This window comes from Amblyomma maculatum, chromosome 3 (assembly GCF_055883805.1).
Source record: "Amblyomma maculatum isolate TAMU_Amacu chromosome 3, ASM5588380v1, whole genome shotgun sequence".
Classification (NCBI taxonomy): domain Eukaryota; kingdom Metazoa; phylum Arthropoda; class Arachnida; order Ixodida; family Ixodidae; genus Amblyomma; species Amblyomma maculatum.
In genome coordinates, this window is record NC_139346.1 from 148,981,485 (window position 1) to 149,003,868 (window position 22,384).

At 44.4% G+C, this 22,384-nt stretch overlaps 1 protein-coding gene across 1 annotated transcript; it reads left to right on the forward strand.

Moving 5' to 3' along the window:
- Window positions 1–806: 806 nt before the first annotated feature.
- On the forward strand, window positions 807–3,331 carry LOC146196389 (uncharacterized). Its single transcript, XM_084598152.1, has 3 exons — window positions 807–935; window positions 1,770–2,808; window positions 3,206–3,331. Coding segments are annotated over exons 1-3 (1,044 nt in total). The 5' UTR covers window positions 807–932; the 3' UTR covers window positions 3,208–3,331.
- Window positions 3,332–22,384: the final 19,053 nt, after the last annotated feature.

Below are 22,384 nucleotides of genomic sequence, written 5' to 3' on the forward strand. Positions count from 1 at the left end.
AAATCGTTAAAGTTATTGGGTGTTAAAGCACTCTAATAAATTTGTTGCTCTGCAGGATTTTCGTCGGATGTCTGCTTTTTTGCGCTGGGTAACATTTAGGTTTGCACGCAGAGCTTCTATCTTTAGAGGGCGCAGGCAAACAGGAATAAATAAATAACATATGTCCTCTATTCACAGCCAAGAGGATTGGATGATTATTCTTAAAGCTTAGTATTCCTACATGCACAAGCTTGCTGGTGCCACCACAACGCTTCGTACTGTCAACACCCGTTTCGATTCACCAGCCGATGGCGATGCGATATAGCTTCCTACACAGAAGTTATCTCGAAGCCTTGACTGTGCCATTTGCCGCCCCTAGCGTGCTGCGCGATCTCGCTGCGCGTGCTAGCGGTCGCACGCGCTGGAATACTTAAAAGGATCTTCGGGAGGAGCTAGCTAGCGCCGTGCACAGCAGAGATCGTTCGTCGTTCGCGGGCGGGTATAAAAAAGAAGTCACGTAATGGATCGTCGAAACTAGAGAAAGGCCACGCTCGTTGACCTTCGGGGTGTGAGCCAGGATCAGCGTCTCTCGTCGCGGATCGGCCGTCTTCTTCCCGGCGCAAGGTCCTTGCCAGCCAGCTTCATATCGATACGCTTTTCTACCGTTTAATCGAATTTTGTTTAGTTCCGCTTGTCTACCTTTTTTTACAGCGTTTTCTTGTTGTTTTATTTTGTTACGCCTTGTTTTGGATCGAACTCGCAGGCATCGCTACCGGAAAGAAAAAAAAAAAATGCGGGAAATCGCATGAATGCAATCGGGTCTCTACTGCACGCCCGAAACCACTTTCTCTTGGTCCTCTCTCACCTTTCCTCTGCGTATAAAAACACGCTTACTGCTGCACTGGGCCAGACTGGAAGCCTTTCGTCTTCTCACCAGCGCTCCGCAACTAATCATGGTAAATATTGGAATTCGCACCTTGCTAACTTATCCTTCTCTTTACAGAAGACTGTAGTTTCTTGAAATAGATGACAGAACGGGGGATAATTTTTCATGCCGGACATTGTATCTCGCGTTTGTCAAAGCTATCACTAAACTTCGTGCTGAGCAATATTTGTCATTGAGGATGACGAGATGCTTCATAAGCCTCCGGATCGTGTCGAACGCGCCAAGCGCAAAGTTCACTCTACTTTCGGCTCCGTGTTTAATGCCCGGCTGCAAAATATGAAACTTTCAGACAAAATACATTTTGAATTCATGTGCTTGCCTAAAATGTATTACAATATTGAGCCGTAGCACCCTTTTTTTATAATCGGTCTGGCTTCACGCATACTCCCTTTGAGTTTTAGTAAAACAAAGGTCCGTCTTAACGTAGCTTTTGAGTGCGTCATGGCCCGGAAATGTTTCGGGTAACTGCAGAATGAAGAACTTTCAAAACTTTCTATTCCATATACAATACAAACAAGTTCAAGAAAAGGAACCTCATTGGCGCAGTCGTATGAGGAAACGATTACATCAAGTCCAAAACAGGCGCAAAGTATATATTCATTGAAACTTTTGATGTATTGAAGGAAATGAAGCCGTTTTTTGATGCTTTAGTTTACCGGTATGTATTAAAATAGCTCTCCGAAGAAACGTGAGGAACATTGGAATGACCAAGTTGTTCCTGTGAACGGAATTATGCTTGCGTAGCGACTTGGAACAAAAAAGGCGGGCAAAGCGCAAGAAATACTTCTGGAAGGGTGCCTTCCAAAATACACTTTCATAGCCGTCATTTATTGACTACTTCCAGATTCGTGTCTGCGTCTTCCTGGCCTTGGCCACTTCTGCCTTCGGTGCCGGCGTTGGCTACGGCCTGGGACTTAGCCACTATGGTCTTGCCCACGGCATTGGCTACTCCGGACTCACCGGCTATGGAGTCGGTTATGGAGTCGGTTATGGAGTCGGCTACGCTCCGGCTGTGGCTCGCACTGTCGCTGCTTACCACGCACCTGCCGTTACGGCCCTTCACGCTGCACCAGCTGCTGCAGTCGTACACGCTGCTCCAGCCGTTGCCACCGTTGCCCACGCTGCCCCGGCCGTGAGCGTCTACCGCTCCGCTCCAGTTGTGGCCGCTGCTCCAGCTGTTGCCACTGTCGCCCACGCTGCTCCAGCCTATGCCTATGCTGCCCCGGCAGTTACCAGTGTCTACCGCTCCGCTCCAGTCGTTGCAGCCGCACCAGCGGTTGCAACCGTCGCCCACGCAGCCCCAGCCGTCGCTTACGCTGCTCCAGCTGTTACCAGTGTCTACAGGTCCGCTCCGGTTGTTGCCGCTGCCCCAGCTGTTGCCACTGTCGCCCACGCTGCTCCAGCCATCTCCTACGCTGCCCCGGCAATTACCAGCGTCTACCGCTCTGCTCCGGCTTACGCCAGCTACTATAGGTCCGCTCCAGTGGTGGCCGCTGCTCCAGCTGTTGCCACCGTCGCCCACGCAGCTCCAGCCGTCGCCTACGCCGCCCCTGCTGTGACCAGTGTCTACCGCTCCGCTCCAGTTGTTGCAGCTGCCCCAGCCGCTGCAGTCTATCACGCTGCTCCAGCCGTAGCCACTGTTACCCACGCTGCCCCTGCCGTGGCTACCTACCACCACGCTCCGGCTGTGGCCACTGTCCACCACGCTCCTGCTGTGGCCGCTCTGACTCATGCCGTTCCCGCATACGGCTACGGCGTCGGCACTCTTGGCTACGGTGTTGGTCACTACGGATACGGCCACGGTCTCCTCGGCTACGGCCTCAACTATGGCTACGGCTTGGGAACTCCCCTTCACTACAGCGCTCTCCTGCGCAGGAAGAAGTGTGAGTAGTTTTTAGCCTCGTTACGAGATTTAACGTATTTGTATATTGGCTGATAAAAAGTAGTGATATCGTATGATCTTCTGCGATAGCTAGTATAACACGTAGTCCTGCCGAAAGGCTTGCAGAGCAAAAGAAAACGCCCTCTGGGGTTTGTCTGCTGTGTTTCACTTTAGTAAGGCCAGCTGTCGAGCGTATAAGCAGAAATATGTTTTCTATTGATTGTTGACTTCGTAGTTATTTAGCTAGCTAGATAATTGTGTTATAAAAAACAATTATTTAAACGCAACGAGCATTTACTTGTGATGAAATATTGCATTTATCCTCGTAACAAGCACACTTATAATGATTATTCAAGACTAAGTGGTCTAAAAGTGAACTGTCTTTTTTTCCTTTTCAGAAACGAAGTACTTAAACTCCGCAAGGTAACAGAGTCCATCCGGCAAAGAATCTCATCAAATGTTGCCTACATTGGATGGGGCGCTGGTGGCCTTGAAGAAATAAAAAGTTCTTCTTCTACCGCTTTTCTCATAACCTAATATGAAAATCAGGAATGAGTAATAATTACGCTCGAAACAATCATATTGCTCGAACTCAGTTTCGCAATTCCCTGAATTGATAGATGGTTGAGACATTGAGCGAAGTTTACAGCTCACCTACATTTGCTCATGATCCTTTAAAGGAGGCCAGCTTTGAATTTACAAGGATAATGTTCTTGGCAGTACAGTGCGCAAAATCAATTTAGCTTCATAATGTGACCAGCGTTGGCGCATGTCAATAACAAGTCCTCGTGACTGCTCTTCTGATTGACATGACATCAATTCCAGTTTATATGATCGAACTTCTGGTCAGGCGCCATCATTTCTAATTTTGCGTCATCGTTTTGTATTATGTAAGCTTAATCCTGGTTAGGTGACATTACATCCGGTTCTGATGAGACGCTTCCGATTTGGTTATTTGACTACGAGTCAAAACTTCTCACATGATGCACACTACAATGTTGCATGGCTTCTCTGCAATGCAATCATCTAGTTATGTAGTGACGAAGAGTCATGAAATGACACGCTCATAGGTCCACGCATTCCGTACCATGCTTAATTACACACCTCACTATACAACATAAAACACTCTCTCTTCGCTATACACCTCGCATAGGGCTCTACACAACAAGTACCGACTGAGTGTGAAAGCGACGCAACACCACCGAGAAAATGCCTCCACGTATTCCTCGTGTATTCCATCCCAGAGTCTACCATTCACAACTTAGCATCTCGATGAATACCGCAGCGTCTGGTTCTATTCCCATTTGATAGCTAAACAATATATTACTAAGAATGGCGGAGTTTTACTGTGGCGAAACAATATTTTGGGCTAGATGTATAGTGGACACAATATTTCCTAGGTGGTAGACACATTATTCGCGCATAAAAGGCACTAGCAATGTAACATTCAGGCTACCTCCTCCCCCTCTCCTCCCCCCCCCCCCCAAAAAAAACAGACTTGAAATTTAATAATTAACCAGTAGTTCAATTTATTTCAGCGAAGCCATGCCAAGTTATTTGTAGGAGGATTTGTTTTGTTCATTTTATCTGTGGAAAGCCCCTGGTCGATACACGCATAAATAGAGAAATGCGCTACCAGTTTTACACACTTTTAACCGTGTTACTAAAGCAGCAGGAGATGAAATCTTTGAAAAAAACGAAGTCGAACACGCTCAAGCGTCACCCTACGAGCAGACGTGAGGGCGCTTTCAGCGCATAATTTTCATTGTAAAGTTTTGCTTTTGTTTTTAAGTTATTTAAATTTTTAAAGTAATTCTCGCTGTACCGTCACTACAAAATAACAGCTTGAGGGGCAAGTTGGTGCTGCATAGTACCCAGAAATGTGGCGCAACAAACACAATGGGCGCCTGCGTTGTGTTTCTTCGCATGTAACGGAGTTTGTTGCGCCACACTTCTGGGTACCATCACTACACATCTCAAACAAACGTTAGCGAGTCATAAGCACCACAACGCGTTCACTAAGTGCTCCTTTAACGCCCTAGTAGCAACGACCGTTCGTGGCCTATGCATTGTGTGCCCACATTTCGCACAGAGAGTTCTGGTTCGAACCCCAGTGGAGACAAGGTTATTTTATTCAACTGCGTATTTCCCTGACACACAGTGTTAGGCGTCGGTTCTCAAATCTGGGTTACAACTGCTTTTCGCATGAAGGAGCCCAAATCGCTATCGCGTACAAACAGGTTCTCTGCGAGTACCATGCACTTATCCGCACATTTCTTGATGAAATGAGGCAATTGCTGTTCTGAGAGACAAGTCCGAAGAGTCCCAAGGTAACATCCGCTGTAAAACACCTGATCTACGGGTCGTGCCCCGGGCGTATACACATACTGCAACTAGGTATCACTTTCTTATTCGCTACAGCAATTAATGGACCATTAAAAGACCTCGTCAGAAGGGAGATTACCGACGTTGTGTTCCTGCTCACACTTCGTCCGTGAGCCGAGCCACGTTTGCGTTTCTTTCGATATCTGTGAAGCGAAATTGTGGCGACCCGATTTGAGAAAGATTACATCAGTTCGTTTCCTCTTGATGTAACATTTCCCTACATCGATGTACTGGTCCCTGGTGATGGGCGCAGATTGTGGATTCTGCAAAGCCGACCGGAATGCGCCCATCCTCCTAGCCCCGTTTTCGCGTGGCTCGTGATACGCTCCGATTCGCGCTCTCCTCGTGTTGAATAGCAAAGACCAGTAAGGGATCGGATATTGGGCTGTTTTAGCCTTCCCAAAAACCGATGAAACTGAAAAAAGTGTGAAGGGCGCTGATTTAAATGCAGGAAGAACGAATAATCAAAGACGAAAAATCAATAATTAGTACGCTCGAAACGAAAGTTAAAAGAAAGAAAAACATCCCTAACGAATTGCCTTCTTCGTCCTGGAAAAAGTAATTAATAGTGACTGCTGTCAGTTTGTAATTGAGCGAGTTCCTAGCCAACAGACGTATTATGTAAAGTGCCGTTTTATCGCCGTTCCTGTGTCATGCAATCAGAAACCCTGGCGCTATCATATTTGGCCAGCCTTTTTATCCTCGTGTCCGCAGAGTGCTTGTAGCCAACAGGTCTGGCCATTCACAATCCTCTAAAGAAAATGTGGTCTGATACGGAAGGAAATTTTTTACGCATAAAGCATACATTTCAATAATCACTGGAATTATATAGTTCTTGTTTTTCTTTTTGCTAAATACAAAAACGCTTTCTTTATTTCTGCACTGCGTAACGAATGTAAATTGTTTCACCAAAGTAGCAAGCTGAAATGATTTGTACCTTTTCACGAAATTGTGATATTGTGCAAGAGTCGCGTTACCACGAGGCGCGGCGCGTCTGTTATTTAGTATTAAATGCCAAGACCCTTATCACCAAATCTGACTTGAGGGTTCCAAACGCCCTTTCGCTTTTGCTTTTCTCTTTACTACTACTATTTCACACCGCTAAGACACTCGCCGAGGTACCTGTATTTCTTATCATTTGAATGCTTTGTGGCATCGCTGAGCCAAGCCATTTGGAACCTTTGCGCAAAAACATAGTGACGTTCATTGGATAGGTGTGGCAGGTTGCCACATTTTCCCCCAGGCGGGTGATGAATCAGTGAAAGTAATTCGAGGAATTAGCCACAAGCGGATGCAATCGGCTGCACTGGAGGAAAGAACCGAACAAAAATACACCAATAACTCAAGCCATGCTACCATACCCATGGCTATGACGCAACCGCATTTCACAGGTTGTTTTGGGTGTTAGATCGCAGGCCTTCCGCATAATTAGCAAGCTGCTAAGTAATGCAGGAGTATGGCGCTGCGGGCTAAGCATGCTGCCAGCTTGGCGCTCAAGGAGGCACAGGCGCGGTCTGTTTCAGAACGAATTGCTTGCCTGCGAGAGAAGCGGAAGTCTTGCCTTAAGACCTAAACAAATAAAGATAGGCGCCGAGTGCGTTGCCCGTTGCCAGAGATCTTCCAGAATCTTATGGAAGGCTCCCTTAAAATTTATTTCGTTAATGACCCTGTATAACATGTTACCACGCATCGGTTCATAATTTTCTTACAAGAGAAAAGCCTACTGCATTTACTGTGGCAAACTAAGCTTTTTGTTTCTTAGCTCGAAGTACGTTTGAGGGTTAGCGGTAAAATCTGCTTTGCGTATTAGCAATTTACCTCTTAAATAGCTCGGTGTAATTGCAGAAAGGTCAGTACGTATAAACTCGAAGGTGCTGTCTCCTCATTTAATTTAGAACACGCACATTTCTTTCTATTTACAAGCCAAAATACTTAAAAGTGAACGGTACCTTTCCGGGCTAAAGTACGCCTTCTTTCGGCAACTTAAATGCCGTAACATAACCACACACTCTGTGTCCTAAACATATCTTACGACCTTTTATAAGTGAACACATTCCCAAATCCCCTAGGTCGTGAAGTATTAGACAATGAACACAATTTTACGTTAAAAAATCCGTCCTTATTAAAACCCTTTAGCTCGCATTTGTTTGATATTTCTTGGTACTGGTAACAGGCTATTATATTATCAAGGCTTGAAAAGGGCTAACAATTCTTTGGGGATTTCACAGTGTGTCAAAATTCACGCCCTTTGGTAAACAAGCATAAAATCCCAACATATATAGTCATAGAGGTAAGCACGGTATTTTCGTGATTCTAAGCTCCCTTCGAATCTACCCCTTCCTCCTAATATCGCATATAAAGTTTGAAAAAAAGCTGGCATGCGACTTTAAGCACCCCCTTTCTTGCGAGGAGGACGAGCGCGTACAGAAGGCTACTAGCGCACTTGCTCGTTAAGTCGCTAAGTCATCGAGCCGGAGCCGTCGGTGTCTCCAGGTGGGGCTGCTTCCTCGGCGGGCTCTCCGACTTCATTTGCTGCCGCTTTCCGACACTACGTGCCAACCGGAGGCCCAGAGCGCCAAACGCCGGCAGAAAGCAACTCCGATAACTCTATCAGCGTGTTGTACGTGGACCGGAAATACGCGGCCATTCATTTGAGCTCGACTGATTTCTCAGGCACCTGTGGACACACCTAGCTTTCTGTGGTACCGGCTGTTCGACAGCCGTAATAAAAGTCGGAATCAGTTTGAAAAAGGCTTCCATAGCTCCAAGTATAAGGGTTTAAGCGAATTGTAAGTCAGTGATGGTCTCTGCTGTCTCTTTCTAATACCTTCCAAAAACGTTCACCTACGTAAGCAACGGCGATTTCATCACAAATTATGTTATTGGTCCATGACTTAATTCGTACAGTTGTGGACGCACGTTTGCCCTCATTGCTATCTTTGAAGTGTATTTGAATCTTAAAAGGGGGCGGGGGGGGGGGGGGGGGGGGCATTTGCTCCAACATATAAATGATTCTTAGGGAAGTGCATGCCGAACAGCAGGCCATCCTAAAACAGCGCAACAAGTGTACCCTTCAAGATATAGCGTCCAAGGATGCGAATTCTATGCCTTATTATAGTAAAAGAAAAAACGCACAAAAATCCAAGACAAGGAAGGAGTAGACACATACAAGCGCTGACTAACAACTGATCGTATTTAACGCATGAGCGTATAAATACACAAGGATGGGTGATCAGAAAGCCGAAAAATAAGAAATAAAAAAGGAGCAGCCACAAAACTAACACCCAAAACACATCAAAAAACAATTAGGCTTATAAATCAACAGTTAACATAGCGTAGCAGTCTGGGCGTGTTGGTCATTCATGATGGAAAAATACAGCGCAGAGAACGACGAGGACAAAATGAAGACACACGGGACACACGAGCGCTGACTTGCAACAGTTTATTTCGAGCCTCAGAGCCTTACTATACAGATGAAAACATCATACATGCGCAGTAGGCAATACATTCATATTTTGTCTTAAGTATATCAACTCCTTGCGAGTAAGAGCGATAGAAGGCTTGGCTACGCAAGACCCACCCAACCGATCTATCATTTCGGCTTCTATAATTTCACGAGTCAGTTGACATCGGTTTTTCGCGATAACATGGCATTGTTATCGCCATATGAAACGAATGTATCGCCTACTGCGCATGTATGATGTTGGATGTTTTCATCTGTATAGTAAGGCTCTGAGGCTCGAAATAAACTGTTGCAAGTCAGCGCTCGCGTGTCCTGTGTGTCTTCATTTTGTCCTCGTTCTTCTCTGCGCTGTATTTTTCCATCAGTTAACATAGCCTATCTTAACTCTTGATTGACAAGCCTAATAGCTTTTTATGTTTTTTTGCAGTTGGCATTGCGGCTTTCCATTTTTCTGTTTTGTGAGCCACTCTAGTGTATTTAAACGCTCACGCATTAAATGCAATCAGTTGTTAGCGCTCGTGTGTGTCTACTTCGTCCTTGTCTCAACGTTTCCCACTCTGTTTCATTCATGATATTGAGTCATCAACTCGCCCAGCAACAAATTGATTTTGCATTTTTGCCTTGAACACTGTAGCCTAGCCTGTGGAAGGAACGCTGAACACCACGAACATGCCTCTTCTGCTTGGCGCATGGGTGCCCGCACTCCTGAATGAAAAAAATAATAATAATAACAATAAAATGTACGGAGCGAGAATATACAGAAAAATAGAAAACATACACCTTTTTATATGCAGGTGCGGTTATGAATACAAAAATCAAGCTATTCGAAGGAAAACCACGCCTTTCCTGTCGGAAATAAAGAAACATTTTTCGTTCATGAGAAACAGCACTTTCGTCCCCTACTATAGCGCACGTTTGTTAGATTTAAATTGGAAAGAAGAAAAAAACGCTATAATTGTAGCACATCAGCATGACCGTTTATTTTTTCCGCACCTCTTTATTATCTTTTCAGTAAACCATTCCGCACCAAGCAAAATTCCCTGCACATCCGAATTTATCCGCATGTTTGCCGTGAGAAGTACATAGTGTGCCGGTTTCCTTTATCTTTTTTTTTTTTTTATAGTAGACAGCAAACCCTTAACAGTCGCTCCCGGATGTTTAGGATTTCCTTGTAAAAACTCTACAGCATGCTTAGTTGTTTTAATTTATTCTCGGTTTACCGTTTAAAAGTTTCTAATATAGTATATTTCAAATGTTCCTGCTTCCCACGACGGCTATAGTAGTTATATTTGTTTGTCACCATGTGCCGGTATTGTCTTTCAGAATTCCCTGTTACAGGCAGAAAACATATGCTTTAGACTAATATGTAACCAAACAAACAGAGTGGTTAACCTGCCGTAATAAATTTGCTCCGCCCACAGCATATTTTGTGAGCAGCTCGCAGACCTGGGGAAGGGCTTCGCTGTGAAAGACAAAAAGCCAAACAGAGGAAGAAATCAAGCATTAGAAACGTGGTAGCATGCCTGAAAATTAAGGGAACACTTCTGCATAAGAAGGATGGCAATTTGAACTAGTTGTTTCATTATGGAGCACGAAATCAGCGTGAATGCAACGACGACGGAAGAAAAAAAAATACACGTTCTGACTTTGTTCCTTTCTAGGAAAGAGGGCTGCAGCACGTGGTGATAAGTCTTCACAAAAATCCCGCAAGGAGGATGGGTTTTAAACAGAAGCCGTATCAAGTTTCGAGAAACGTGCAGTTTCTTATGTCTGCGTTCAATTTATTAGCAGCGGGAGAAAATGCATTCATTGCTCGTCTTCAACTCTATTACTAGGAATAAAGAAAGCAAATCCTTCCAAACCGTATTCGTGGTAGGCTCTCGTACAATTTTGGCTACTCTAAGGTACGATAGTTCGAGTTAATCTGTCTGAACACAGCGGAAAGGTCAAACTTCGCTATCGTGGCCAGAGTTAAAAGATTTAAAGGAATAAATTTGCCAATTGGCTAACCGACTTTATTGGCCAATGTTACTTGTTTTTGCGAACTGTTTTGGAGCCTTCGAACGATTATCTTCGATTTCGCATTTGAAAAATAATGCATGGTAATACAAACAAAAATGTATCTAAAGAAACAGTTACAAGACGCAGAACTGAGTAAAGTTTACAGTTGTAATATAAAAAAAAAGAGCTTGGACTGCTATGGCACAAAATAGTAACTGATTGGCACAGATCTTGAAGGCTGTAGCCCAAGGAACTATGAAATCCTAACCAAATAGCATATTAACCTCGGTTCCGGTCAGAATTAGAAAAAGCATGGCAGTAAAGTAGAAACATAAAGAATTGTTAAAAATTTCCGAGAGCGCTGTGGAATCTGCACTGTAGAAATGCGACAGCCTAAGCGTTGCTGGTGCACACAGTGCATCACGTTTAGTCTATCAACTAAATGCGGCATCATTATTATTGCCAATGTCATCATTGTCATTATCGCTAATTGGTGCTTCACTGCTATTGATACTATCATGATCAAGGTAGACAAAGAGAATTCTGACCCGGGCGTTCCGCAGTTGGCTAAAGCGCTCAGGGGGTTCCGTGGAGTGAAAGTTCATTCCAGGCGAATACAAAATTTATTTACCTTTATCCTTCTCACGGCCGACAAGGAGAATTATGACGCGCGTTTCAGTTGATGACGTCATTTGACTGGCAGCTATAATCAGACAGGACACTGGGTGCCCTGAGAATGTGCCATGGCTTATTTAGCATTTTATGCCCTATTTAATGAAGCCACGCAGCGCTGGCATTATCACTCATCTCAACCTGATTTCATCAGTGACTGAAAAGGTACCTATTAATTATGTTATTATAGGTAATATTTTCCTGCCTGATGCTATATCTGGTATAATTTGCCCTTTTGCGATCAATGTGGCTCCACGAGATTTTTACGTCGCACTCTTTCCGGTACCATTGGTACCATGCCTTTCCTCTTCTGTCCCTCCTTGCCAATGTTACTAATGGCTCTGTTCACATTGTTTCCATTTGTTTTGTACACTTCTCTGTGAAGAGTCTAACAATGTTTTTGTCCATACGTTCCTTGCGATATTTATTTCGTACTATTAAGTGCTTTCTGTGCTCTTGATTTGATTTGTTTTGCGCTGAGTTACTTTTGAATTTTACATTATACATTAACTCAAGGGAGCTCCCCCTGACGGTTGTTACCATTTAACCTCCTTTTGTAGAATTTTTTCATGTTTTTCATATGTATCCCATGAAGACTAATACAAAATAAAATAAAAGAAAAATGAGGGCGTTCACGCAGTAATTCCGAAGGCTCTTGAATGCTATCTGTTAAGGGGGATTTTCTTTTGCATTCTCCGGTGTTAGATCTCTGAAAACATCTTGCTTTATCTGTTGCTCAAAAATGCTAAAGTCCCACCATTTCCTGCTATATCAAAGATATCTCCGACTATTAGGCGTGCTTTTTATAGAAATCAGCGAACTAGTTGGCCTTGAGCAATTGCGAAGAGTAGATACATTCGTGTATCGCTTGCATGTCTCCATGATGCAAAGCTGGATTTTCCCGTTTTAATTTTTAGGTCAAAAAATATCTCGCAGAAATATATTTACGTTCGTGCACCTACAATAAGATGTACTCTTCGTTTTGTTTTTGTGCCAGTTTCTACGGAAGCCTCCATTCACTGCTCGAAGGCCGCAGAGGCCTTCGGCGTTAGAGAAAACGCGCGAAAAAAATATTATCGCAAAAAATGCTAATTGAAATTTACCAAAAACCGCAGAGCCCAAAAGGTTTGCTGTCGACTTATCCCTTGTAGCTGTTTCTCTACGGGTAGTTTCCAAGGCCCCTCAAGGGGAGAACAGTTGTCCTCGAAACTTCGAAAACTAAACCAATCAGAGGATATTACAAACAACCAGTGCACCGCCAAGAATAAATCTCTTGAGCTTATTCCTCTTGAAAAAGGACATACATTCTACATTTTTAATGACACTTCAGTTACACATATCTTTAAATATGCTTTAAGTGTCGGTGATTTTAGCGTTTGTAAGGAAGATACACAATTTTCGGCATCGTTGTGCCACAGAAGGTGTATGATGGTTTTCTTGCGCGCTGGACGTCCCTCAGTGTAAATAAGCGATTCAGATCGATATTTCCTTAGGTGCCAAACTGTAGTCAACGTAAAATGAATATCGGTGCTGTAGAAATACTCAGTAAAACGGCACCTTGCTCACTCATGTTGAGGCATGTAAAAAACATGCTGTCGAAAAAGCGTAAAGGTGCTGCGTTCTTTACCCATGAATAATGCTTAATAACATTCCAGGTTAATAGCTTTAAGGTGCACAGTGTCCTCTGTTGTGCAGAGTACTCCTTACTTGTTTACAATGCATAAGTGTCAATAAATTAAGCGTTACTGCGCTCAACGAAGAAAAACAAGGTCATCTTATTTTTTACCTGTGACCATTTCCACAGCATGAAGATATGAATATCGGCGGACTATATAGGAGAAAATGTAGTGCTTAAGTGTCCTGAAGGCAGGAACGTCCCCAAGATGCCGCAAGCAAATACATGTTTTTCAGTGCGTGTGAAATAAAAACTTTTGCAAAGGTCAGTTTCAAAATCTATTATAAATTTTTATTAACATCTGACTCTGTCAGCTTTCGAGTCTTTGAGAAGTTGTATCTATGTGTTCGTCAAAGCCTGACAGTGTACCCGTACGGAAGGTAGTTGACGTGATGCAATAAGACAGCAGGACTCGGAGCTGGAGCGACGGGAACGTGAACAGGGTAGACATGCTGAACGGCGCCGACTGCTGCTGCATAGGCAGGCACGACGACCTTGGGGTGTACGGCCGTGACTCCGGTCGCGTGCTCAGTCTTGTTCACCAAGGTTGTGGAAGTTCCCCCGGTACTGTGCACTGTTGTAGCAGCTACACCTGGAGCCCGGAAAACGGTCGTTGTTACGGTCGGTTGGGTGGATGACTTGGACACGACCGTGGTGTTTTTCCTAGCTACCGCTGTGGAACTTGAACCTTGACTCACAGCGACCACAGGAGTTGGGACGCTGACAATGGCTGGTGCTGAAACTACGGCGGGAGTAACGTGGGGAGTTGCTGTTGCTTGGACTACCACACTAGCCAGTGCAGGGTTAGGGGGAAGAATTGCTGCATTGTGAACAGCGGCATAGGGGTAAACAGCGGTTGCTAGTGCAGGCTGAGGGACGACGACCGCGGTATTGTGAACAGCAGCATAGGGGTAAACAGCGGAGGCCAAAGCTGGTTGGGAAGAAAAGACTGCCGTAGGATGCAGAGTGGCGTAGGGGTAAACGGCAGATGCCCACGCTGCTTGAGGGGTCACGTATGCCGCTGTATGGTGAACAGCTGAGTAGGGGTACACGGCAGCCGCAAATGTTGGCTGAGAGGTAACTGATGCAGCAGCCTGGTGAACAGCAGCGTACGACGAGTAGGTCGGTGTGAGCCAATACGAATGGCTTCTGGAGATCAAAGGAGCCGCAACGCTCACACTTCTGATTCCTTTCCGCTTAGACCCATGTGGAATCCATGGGGGGAGTCTAAGAGCAACCGATTCCGCCGTAGGGATGGGAGCAGCCAGGGGAATCCATGGGGGGAGTCTAGCAGGAACCGCATGCAACGTAGGAACTGAAGCAGCCCGCGGCTTAGGCGTCGTAGTGGAGGTCTTGCTGGGGGCGTTTAGGTACGACGTGTAGAGGGGAAAGGCAGAAGGGAAGCTCACACCGACGGCGCAGGCTACAAGAGCCACGAGGATGGTGGCACGAATCTGAAAAAAAAAAGAAACGAACAGTTCACGCCTCTGCAGCAGATAAAGTGGAAAATCTACAGCGCAATAAGCGCACGCGTGCGCGTAACCACGCGCAGAATTCTCAATGATGGCTGGCACAACATTCGCGTAATTCGGCATCTTGTTACAGCTGATATGATTTCGAGATAAAATCGAAACAAAATTGCCTGTCATAGCTCGCTCCACCCAAAATGTGCGCTTCCGCTTGGGCCAACGATATTTGAAGGATGAAGGACTTTTAGGCGAGAAGTCATCAACCTCGGAAATTGGCTTTTTAAAAGCTGAGCAATTCAGATTTTTTTTTTATACCTTGCACGTCCGTGGCCCCCTCACAGAGTATTAAATTTTGGCTTGGAGGTCTCCTATGCTGGAAAGATGCAGTTGCGCCATGGCATAACATTGGCGTCAGAAATAAACAACGTTGCTTTCGAAGGTGGCATCACTTTACCTAAAGGAAACCACGCATTTTTTTTTCTAGGGCAAATACGAAATGTAGCACAAGAGAATGCTGCAAACGATATACCTATTAAGCCATGTTTCACTGTGACAGTAACGCCATGTTTTCTCTACCGATTAACGTGGCTATGTACGGGGCGGAAGTCTTCACTGGCAGGACCACTGCAGCCGACAACTCATTGGAAAAACGTAATAAATAAACCAACAGATATGGTCGTCCTAAGGGCGCATATCTCTAAAATTTTCACCACATTGTCGTTCTTGATGATCATAATGAGTGAGGAACAATAAAAAAAAAACATAAGAAGCAAACGCGAGATCAGTGTTCGAAAAAGAGAGCAGCCATTTTGACTATAATTTGAGATCTAAAGCCTTGGTATTCTGAACATATCAGCGATTAATGAATTTAGGGGAAGGGTATATTCTTACGGCGTCTATTTCATTTCATTTCATTTTATTTTCCTTAAAGACCCCCTTGTTGAGGGTTTTTCATAAGTGGTGGGGTTAACATGAGAAAGCAAAACATTTATTTCATGATGACAGGTGGGATGTAACTTTATCTAGAAAGGTTTTTGGGCAGGTTATGGCTGCAATTTCATGAGGAAGGTCGTTGGATCTGTATGGGGCGCTCTTGGTGTGGGGTCAAAATGTCAAATACATATTTGCCCGTTCACCAGACCGGTTATTTTACGAGATACAACCTCAAAAACCAGAAACTCGTCAGAAAGATAACTTTTGCTGAAGGTGAGCTTTTAATTCGCAGATGAAATTACTTTTACTGCATGCTCCCACCAATATTTTGAAGATATGAATAGCTATTTACTTACGGGGGCTTGATGTGTGCAAGATGAGCAATCGAAATTGTATACGCGTATAAATGAAAGCGTGCTAAAAGATATAAGTTTATATTCAGGGGTAACAAGATTTATCCACCGGAGGTTACACAAATTTAGAAGACCACTGAGACATTCATTCTCTATACATATTTGCAGTACCTTTAGCAAAATAGATGGACAATCACGGTCAACAGTTTATACGGTACGTCGCACAAATTAAACTGTGTTGAGCCTACCTCGCAGTGTTTTTCCAAGAATGTACAACGCAGAGGACGTAGAGTAGCCGTCAGATAAAACACGCTACCTGTCTTGCCTATTGATGCGTGCAAGGGCTACTACGAAAGTTCTAAATTAAATTTGGGCCTTCCGCCGTCAATGAAAAAGTGGACTTACCATGGTTCCGCTCTAATTCCCAACCAAGATGAGATGGCCAGTAAGAACGCGTTGCACCTTGAAGACAACCGGCCACTTATATTGGCGTCTCCCTGAAGCGAAATATCTTTTTTCTAGGAGCAGGGGTGCTTGAGAGACAGTCAGAATCAAGAAAAATGTGTTTCCTGAACTGATGATTCAAAAAATAATTGCGCCGCTGCTAGGCGCCATAACAACGTCCCTCTTTTGTGGACATCTACGGCTCCTCTGTCTTGCAATTGTTTTTTGCTAATGAAATCTACACCGTTCTCTACAGTTCAGAAATCTGAGAGTTAAAAAAGAAGACCCACTAACGAGCGTGTTGCTCTCATAATTTACAAATATCATAGGTTTTTCTGATGGAGCAGTAGTTTCTCTCAATCCTTTTGTTCAGAGTTTGAAATATCCTGAAATATACTTTCCCGCAGTTTTACTTCCAGATAAATTTGAGATTTTATTTAGAGACCGACAAGTCAAACGCTAGACGCACACTCAGTCCATTCTTTTCTGCACTGCCAACATCTCGTACATCAAAAAGCGAACATTTGTCGGACATATCAAAGCGACTTGACAATTTTCTATCCCTTCCACATAGACATCCTGATTCACAGAATATGCGAATATTATTAGCAGAAGTTTTATTGCTTTGAATTTCAAAACAAACTAAGAACAATGAGATCTTCCATGATTTTCCTTCTGTATGACGATGACGAGAAATATTAATGACCTTTTTTTTTTCTTACGCCCTCTCGGTGCACCATCGGTTCGGCGAAAGCTAATAAGAGATTGCACTCTGCATGCGTTATATATGAGGAAACAGTATTTTTCACCGTCAAGTCCATGCGATGACGCGTGCTGTAGACGCACAAAGGATGCCCCATATAACGTGGAGAAACAAAAGCTCCAACTTGAATATCATAAACACCCTCGTTCTCTGGAAATCATTTCGCCGAACGATAGATCTCTTAGAAATACGAGGTCGGTGTTTGTGAACCATGCGAATACGAGAGTATTCCTGAAACACTGCTGCCACCTCCCACACTATACAAGTAGGAAAAACTGCCACGTCATCCTTGCTGAGTCACCTCCAAAGTAGGCTGTAAAGCGTGACTACAGGTTCTAGGCGCCTGCGTTTCTCGTTCTGGTAAGTACTCTTAAAGACATTTCCTTCGTCTTCGGTAGGTTAACTGATTACCCAGCTATCGCTACTTGCCCCTCCATTTGGATTTCCCCTAAAACAGATCATGGCGGTTGGTGTACTGAAAGACCTTCATTCTAGCCAACCTAATCCCATTGTTCTTCGGCTTTTGCCCCACTTTGTCTCCATCACGAAAACAGAGCGTTTAAGGGTCACTGTGAGGTCCTCTATTCATTTGGAGACTGCGATCTGATGTGCTCATACCTTCGTGATGGTAAGCTTCATATGCCGTGGTTTACTTTCGTGATGCCCTTAGCCATTGAGAAATAATATTTCATGTTTTTGGGTCTTGTTTTAACATGCGCACCTTTCCAGTCACCTTTGGGTAGTGCACATGAAATGAGTTCCGCTCTGCCCCTAGTACAACTACTTAATATTTGCCTTTTCTAGGACTGTGAGCAAGAGTGACCACATCTCTTGAACATCATTAGTCCTTGCGCAGGCATCATGCCTTCAGTCAAGGAATGCGTCGTTCCCTTTTGTGTAAGTGTGTACTCTATATTTCTCTAATTGGAATGACATCTAAAATAGAATAGTATGTTGAGGTGCGTAAGCTTTAACCTTCAGAACACTGACAGTAACTATGAGGGCAGCGTAGTGGAAAGTTATTTATTGAGACCGAGATGGGCGCTTTATTCACTTTAGCTACCCCATAGAGCACAGGTACTTTATGTTCTCACTGCTCCGCACCTAGGGTCGACAGCCGCAGGAGAGAGTTGAACACCAAGTCATTGCTGCGCGTCAAGATATGTTGCGCAGCTGAAAATTCAGTAGCCTTTTTTATCATCATGCCCATCTCATCTTAAATTAATGTTTTGCTCGAATCTAGCCCAAGAATGTTTTCAAATTCTGTTGACCCAGTAGTGAAGGATGCGGACGGGCGTAGAGAATTCGTACCTTGAAACATCTAATAGGTAAATTTCTTGCTTCAAGGAAAATGCTCAGAAAAATTTAAAAGATGGAGGCCGGTCTGTGCACCGAAAATTGTCAGAATACACATAGGATTGGTCTAGCAGAAAACTTTGCTCTTGGTAAGAAAATTGCCCTCATTCGACGGGAGCATGTATTTTTCATGTATATAGGTAACAGCTGCTACCACTGCTTCAAGGGTTGCTGCGCCAACTTATTTCAATACTTCATAACGCAACACACCTGCGCCATACATCCCGCTCCTTACAGAATCATGATATTCCTTAGAAAGCGATGAATTGAGGCCCTCGTTCTGAGACAGCACCAGTAAATCAAAAATTATCAACGAGCGGACAGTACGCCAAGAAAATGAGCATAATGGTAAAGAATGGAATACTGTCGATCCCAGAATAGAATTTACAGAACAATTGATTTTGCTTTGTTTTACTACTCCCACCCCTTTTGTAATGCGAAAGCTCTGAGGGTATACAATAAAGGAAATGAAATTAAATTAAATCGAGAGAAAAGATTTACTCTAACCTATGGAGCACTTTATTGTTCAGCACAAAAGCCACTGACTCTTCTCAAAGTAGATTTCTTTCATATTACGAAAGACTAGGTCAATGCGTGAGTTGTTTATATTGAGCTTATTGTACAAAATGACTCGATCCTCAAAGGTGCGCAGCCAGCAACCCCATACACTCACCTATATATATGCGTCCAAGCTTCGCCGTTTGTGTAGTGGTGGTTCGCAGTTTTGGTCTTGTACACTGTGAGCTATAAATATATACCTTAAGCGCCAGAGTGAGAGCAAAGTGACCCCGATTACCAAATCACAACCAAAATGGCGCCGAAACAGTACTGAAAAAAAAAAATGCAGGTGTGCAATATTTCTTTTCAAGTAGCAAGACAGAGGCACGGATGTTTTATGCCGAGTATTAACTTACGCCGACGTTAAAGCTTAACGAGCACTGAATTCCATGGCTAGTGTTGCGTCTGGTTGTCACCAGGTGTGCTTACAATTCATCCAGCTATGCGTAATATACATATACCCTTGCATATACACAAAAAACATAATTCGCCGTTTACGTTCATGTAACCCATATCTCTTGTATATTTTTGCTAACAGGACTGCATATTCTTGGTAAAACGCGACTCGGAAATATCAGCCACTGGTAAAAGCGAGCTTATTAGGTGTGCGGTTAGACTGGCTGAATGGAGTTTATTTCTTCCTTAATAATAACTCAAATTAAACGCAGATTGGAGAAAAAATATGGCGACAAACCCAATGCACGTCGTATGCTTGTTTAGTACGCCTTGTCTGTCTGATTGTTTGTGTGTGTGCTGTAAAAAATTACATTTGTCACCTTTCCTTTATCGAAATAGTGTAAATAATGTTGGATTCGTTTAGAAAGGTGTGAATTACATATAAGCAACTTCTTTTTCAGATTTCGCCCTACCTCATGCTGTATGTGACTACAGCCGCCTGCGCTGATTCCATGGGCCACAACGAAGTGTACTCCTACGTACCCAATACAGTGAACATGCCTTCCGTGCAAGAGGAAGTTCCGTCAGTTATTTCTGCCGACCCGACGCTTCCTTGGTTCCAAGTACCGTACACGCCTGTTGCCGTTGGTCCTCCCGAGTCTCCGCCAGTGACGGCCAACACCGGAAACTCAGTAAAGACCGGAGTGACGCACATTGTGCATGCGCCTGCAGTCGTAAGCGCCGCGGCAGCTTCCGCCGTCGTAGTAGGCGCATCAGCAACTACTGGGCTAGCGTCCTCCTCTACACATCCGCTAAAAATGCTCAAGTCAGCTTCGTCAGAAAATGTTGCGGAAAATACACCAGCCAGTGCCGCTGTGCACTACATTCCGCCTCCCCCGCTTGCCGCCAGACTACCACCCCTTTTTCTTCACCATCCTACCGACCTGCACCATTCACAGGGGGTGGCGAGCGTAGCCCACGCTTTGTCCCATGCTCAGTCGCAAGTTGTGCTGGCTCCTGCGCCCAGCGTGGTCGCTGTAGATGCTCCTGCGGCCGTTGTGGCGAGACCAGCACCTTCGAAACCTTGCACAAAGCAACCAACTGTAAAATCCGGCAAAATGGTAACCCTCAACGGTTACCATTCAAACTCTTTTGTGGTTGCCCATGCTCCAACGGTCGTTCAGATCGCTCAGCCTCCTCTAATTGTTAAGACACCACCCTCACCGAAAACGTCCCCTAAACCAGTGACGACTAAAGTTACAAAAAAGGTGCTGCAAAACAATAGTCCTGCCCGGCCTGCCCGGCCTATTTTATTTCTCCCTTCTCCAACTATAGTCAATGTAAACGTACATCAAGCACCAGTGATCAACGCGAATAAAAAAGGAGCCTCCCCTAAGCCGCCCCCGGAAATAAAATATAAAAACATTACTATTCCAGTTGTGGTCACCCCTGCCCCTAAAAAAGTGCAACCCGGACCGTTTAATATGCCAGTGGCTAAGTTACCTACTTCGAAACCCACAACTAGGCCAACGAAAAAAATTGTAGCAAAAAAGCTCCCACAGAGTACTCCTCGGCCTTCAGTTCCAACCACCTCCCGTCGACCAAAAGCACCGAAGTTTCCAGCGTCCCCTAAACCTAAGAGGCCCACGACTACAAAAGTCCCTACCAGGCCTCCGGTAACTCTACGAACAAGAACAGTACCTAAAAGGACAACTACAGCAAGGCCGAAACCAAGCTCTACCCCTAAGCGAAATACCACAAAATCTCCTAAAGTGAAGGTGACAAGACCCATTAAGAGTGCCCTCGTTGTGCCCCCAGCTGCCGGTACTCGCGATCCCACTTTAGTCCATGTGGGAATGGATCGAAAAAGCAGCACCAAGTCGGACGGTATAATCAAAAAAATAAAAGCGGAACGTAATCCTACTGTGCTCAAAGTTGGCATGAATCGAGAAGGTAGCGTCAAATCTAGTATAATAAAACAGACTTCGCAACGTGATCCCACTCTAGTACATGTGGGAATGACTGGAAAAGGCAGCGTCCAATCGGGTATATTCAAACATTCAGGTTCGCAAGGTGGTCCCACTATGCTGAAGTTTGGAATGACTCGAAAAGGCAGCATCCAGGCTGGTCTGTTGAAAGGGGAATCAACTCTTCACGGTAGAGCAACGGTAGTCCGTGTGCCAGCGCCTGTAAACGGCAGTCTCCATTCGGGCCTCCTCAAAGGGTCGATTCTCCATGGAGCCTTGAACTTCTCCGGGCATGTCAACAGATCACGTTCAGTGGTGTTCGAACGTCCTTCCACCGATGGCAAGCTTGATATCAAGGAAGTACTAAAGAGTGACCGACCAAGGCTTACGTCTCTGTTTTCTACAAGTCCTAGGGATAGATCTGCAAAGGAGGGCACAAATCCCATCGGATCCGATAAGCCTGCCTCACCAGTTGGGATGAACCCGGTGCGTAAAGTATTACCACTTCCGTAGGAGTGGCACTTTGTTTCGGGCTGGAAAGTTGCTTAGCTTGTTAATCCCATAACCGACAAACACTACGTCATTAAAAGAACCCAGGAGAACATTCAACAAGAAATTTTTTTAATTGATTACACGGATGTTACTTAGAGGTTTGTGGCGTCGACTACCGTTTTAAGAAGACTTCCTCGTTGTTTCCTATTTGGCGGCAATAAACGTAACCCACTCTTGAAGCGCACCTTTTCCAGAGCTTGTTTCCTTGCTGGTCACGTTAGAAATTCCGCTACTTGGCCAGTGCTTAAAGCTGTGATAAGCACAGACGAGAGCAGTTCAAGTGAAACATAAAAAACGCGTTATTGGTTTTCAATTCAAACGCTTCATTGTAGCATAATAGATTTGATTTTCTTTGCTTTCGTTGTAGACGCTAAACAACTTGCTTGTTTACAAGACAGACTTTTCCAATCTGTCTTAATTCGAGTATTCATCAAAGAGAGAGATTCGCTAGCTCTAGCAATAAAATCTTTGTAATACTGAACATATGAAAGCTAACAGGGAAGACATGAAATGATGCCACAATAATTGAACGCGCTAGTAGTGTTTTGCACGCTTCTCAGCTATATAGCAGCAGAAATACAGCCTAGATG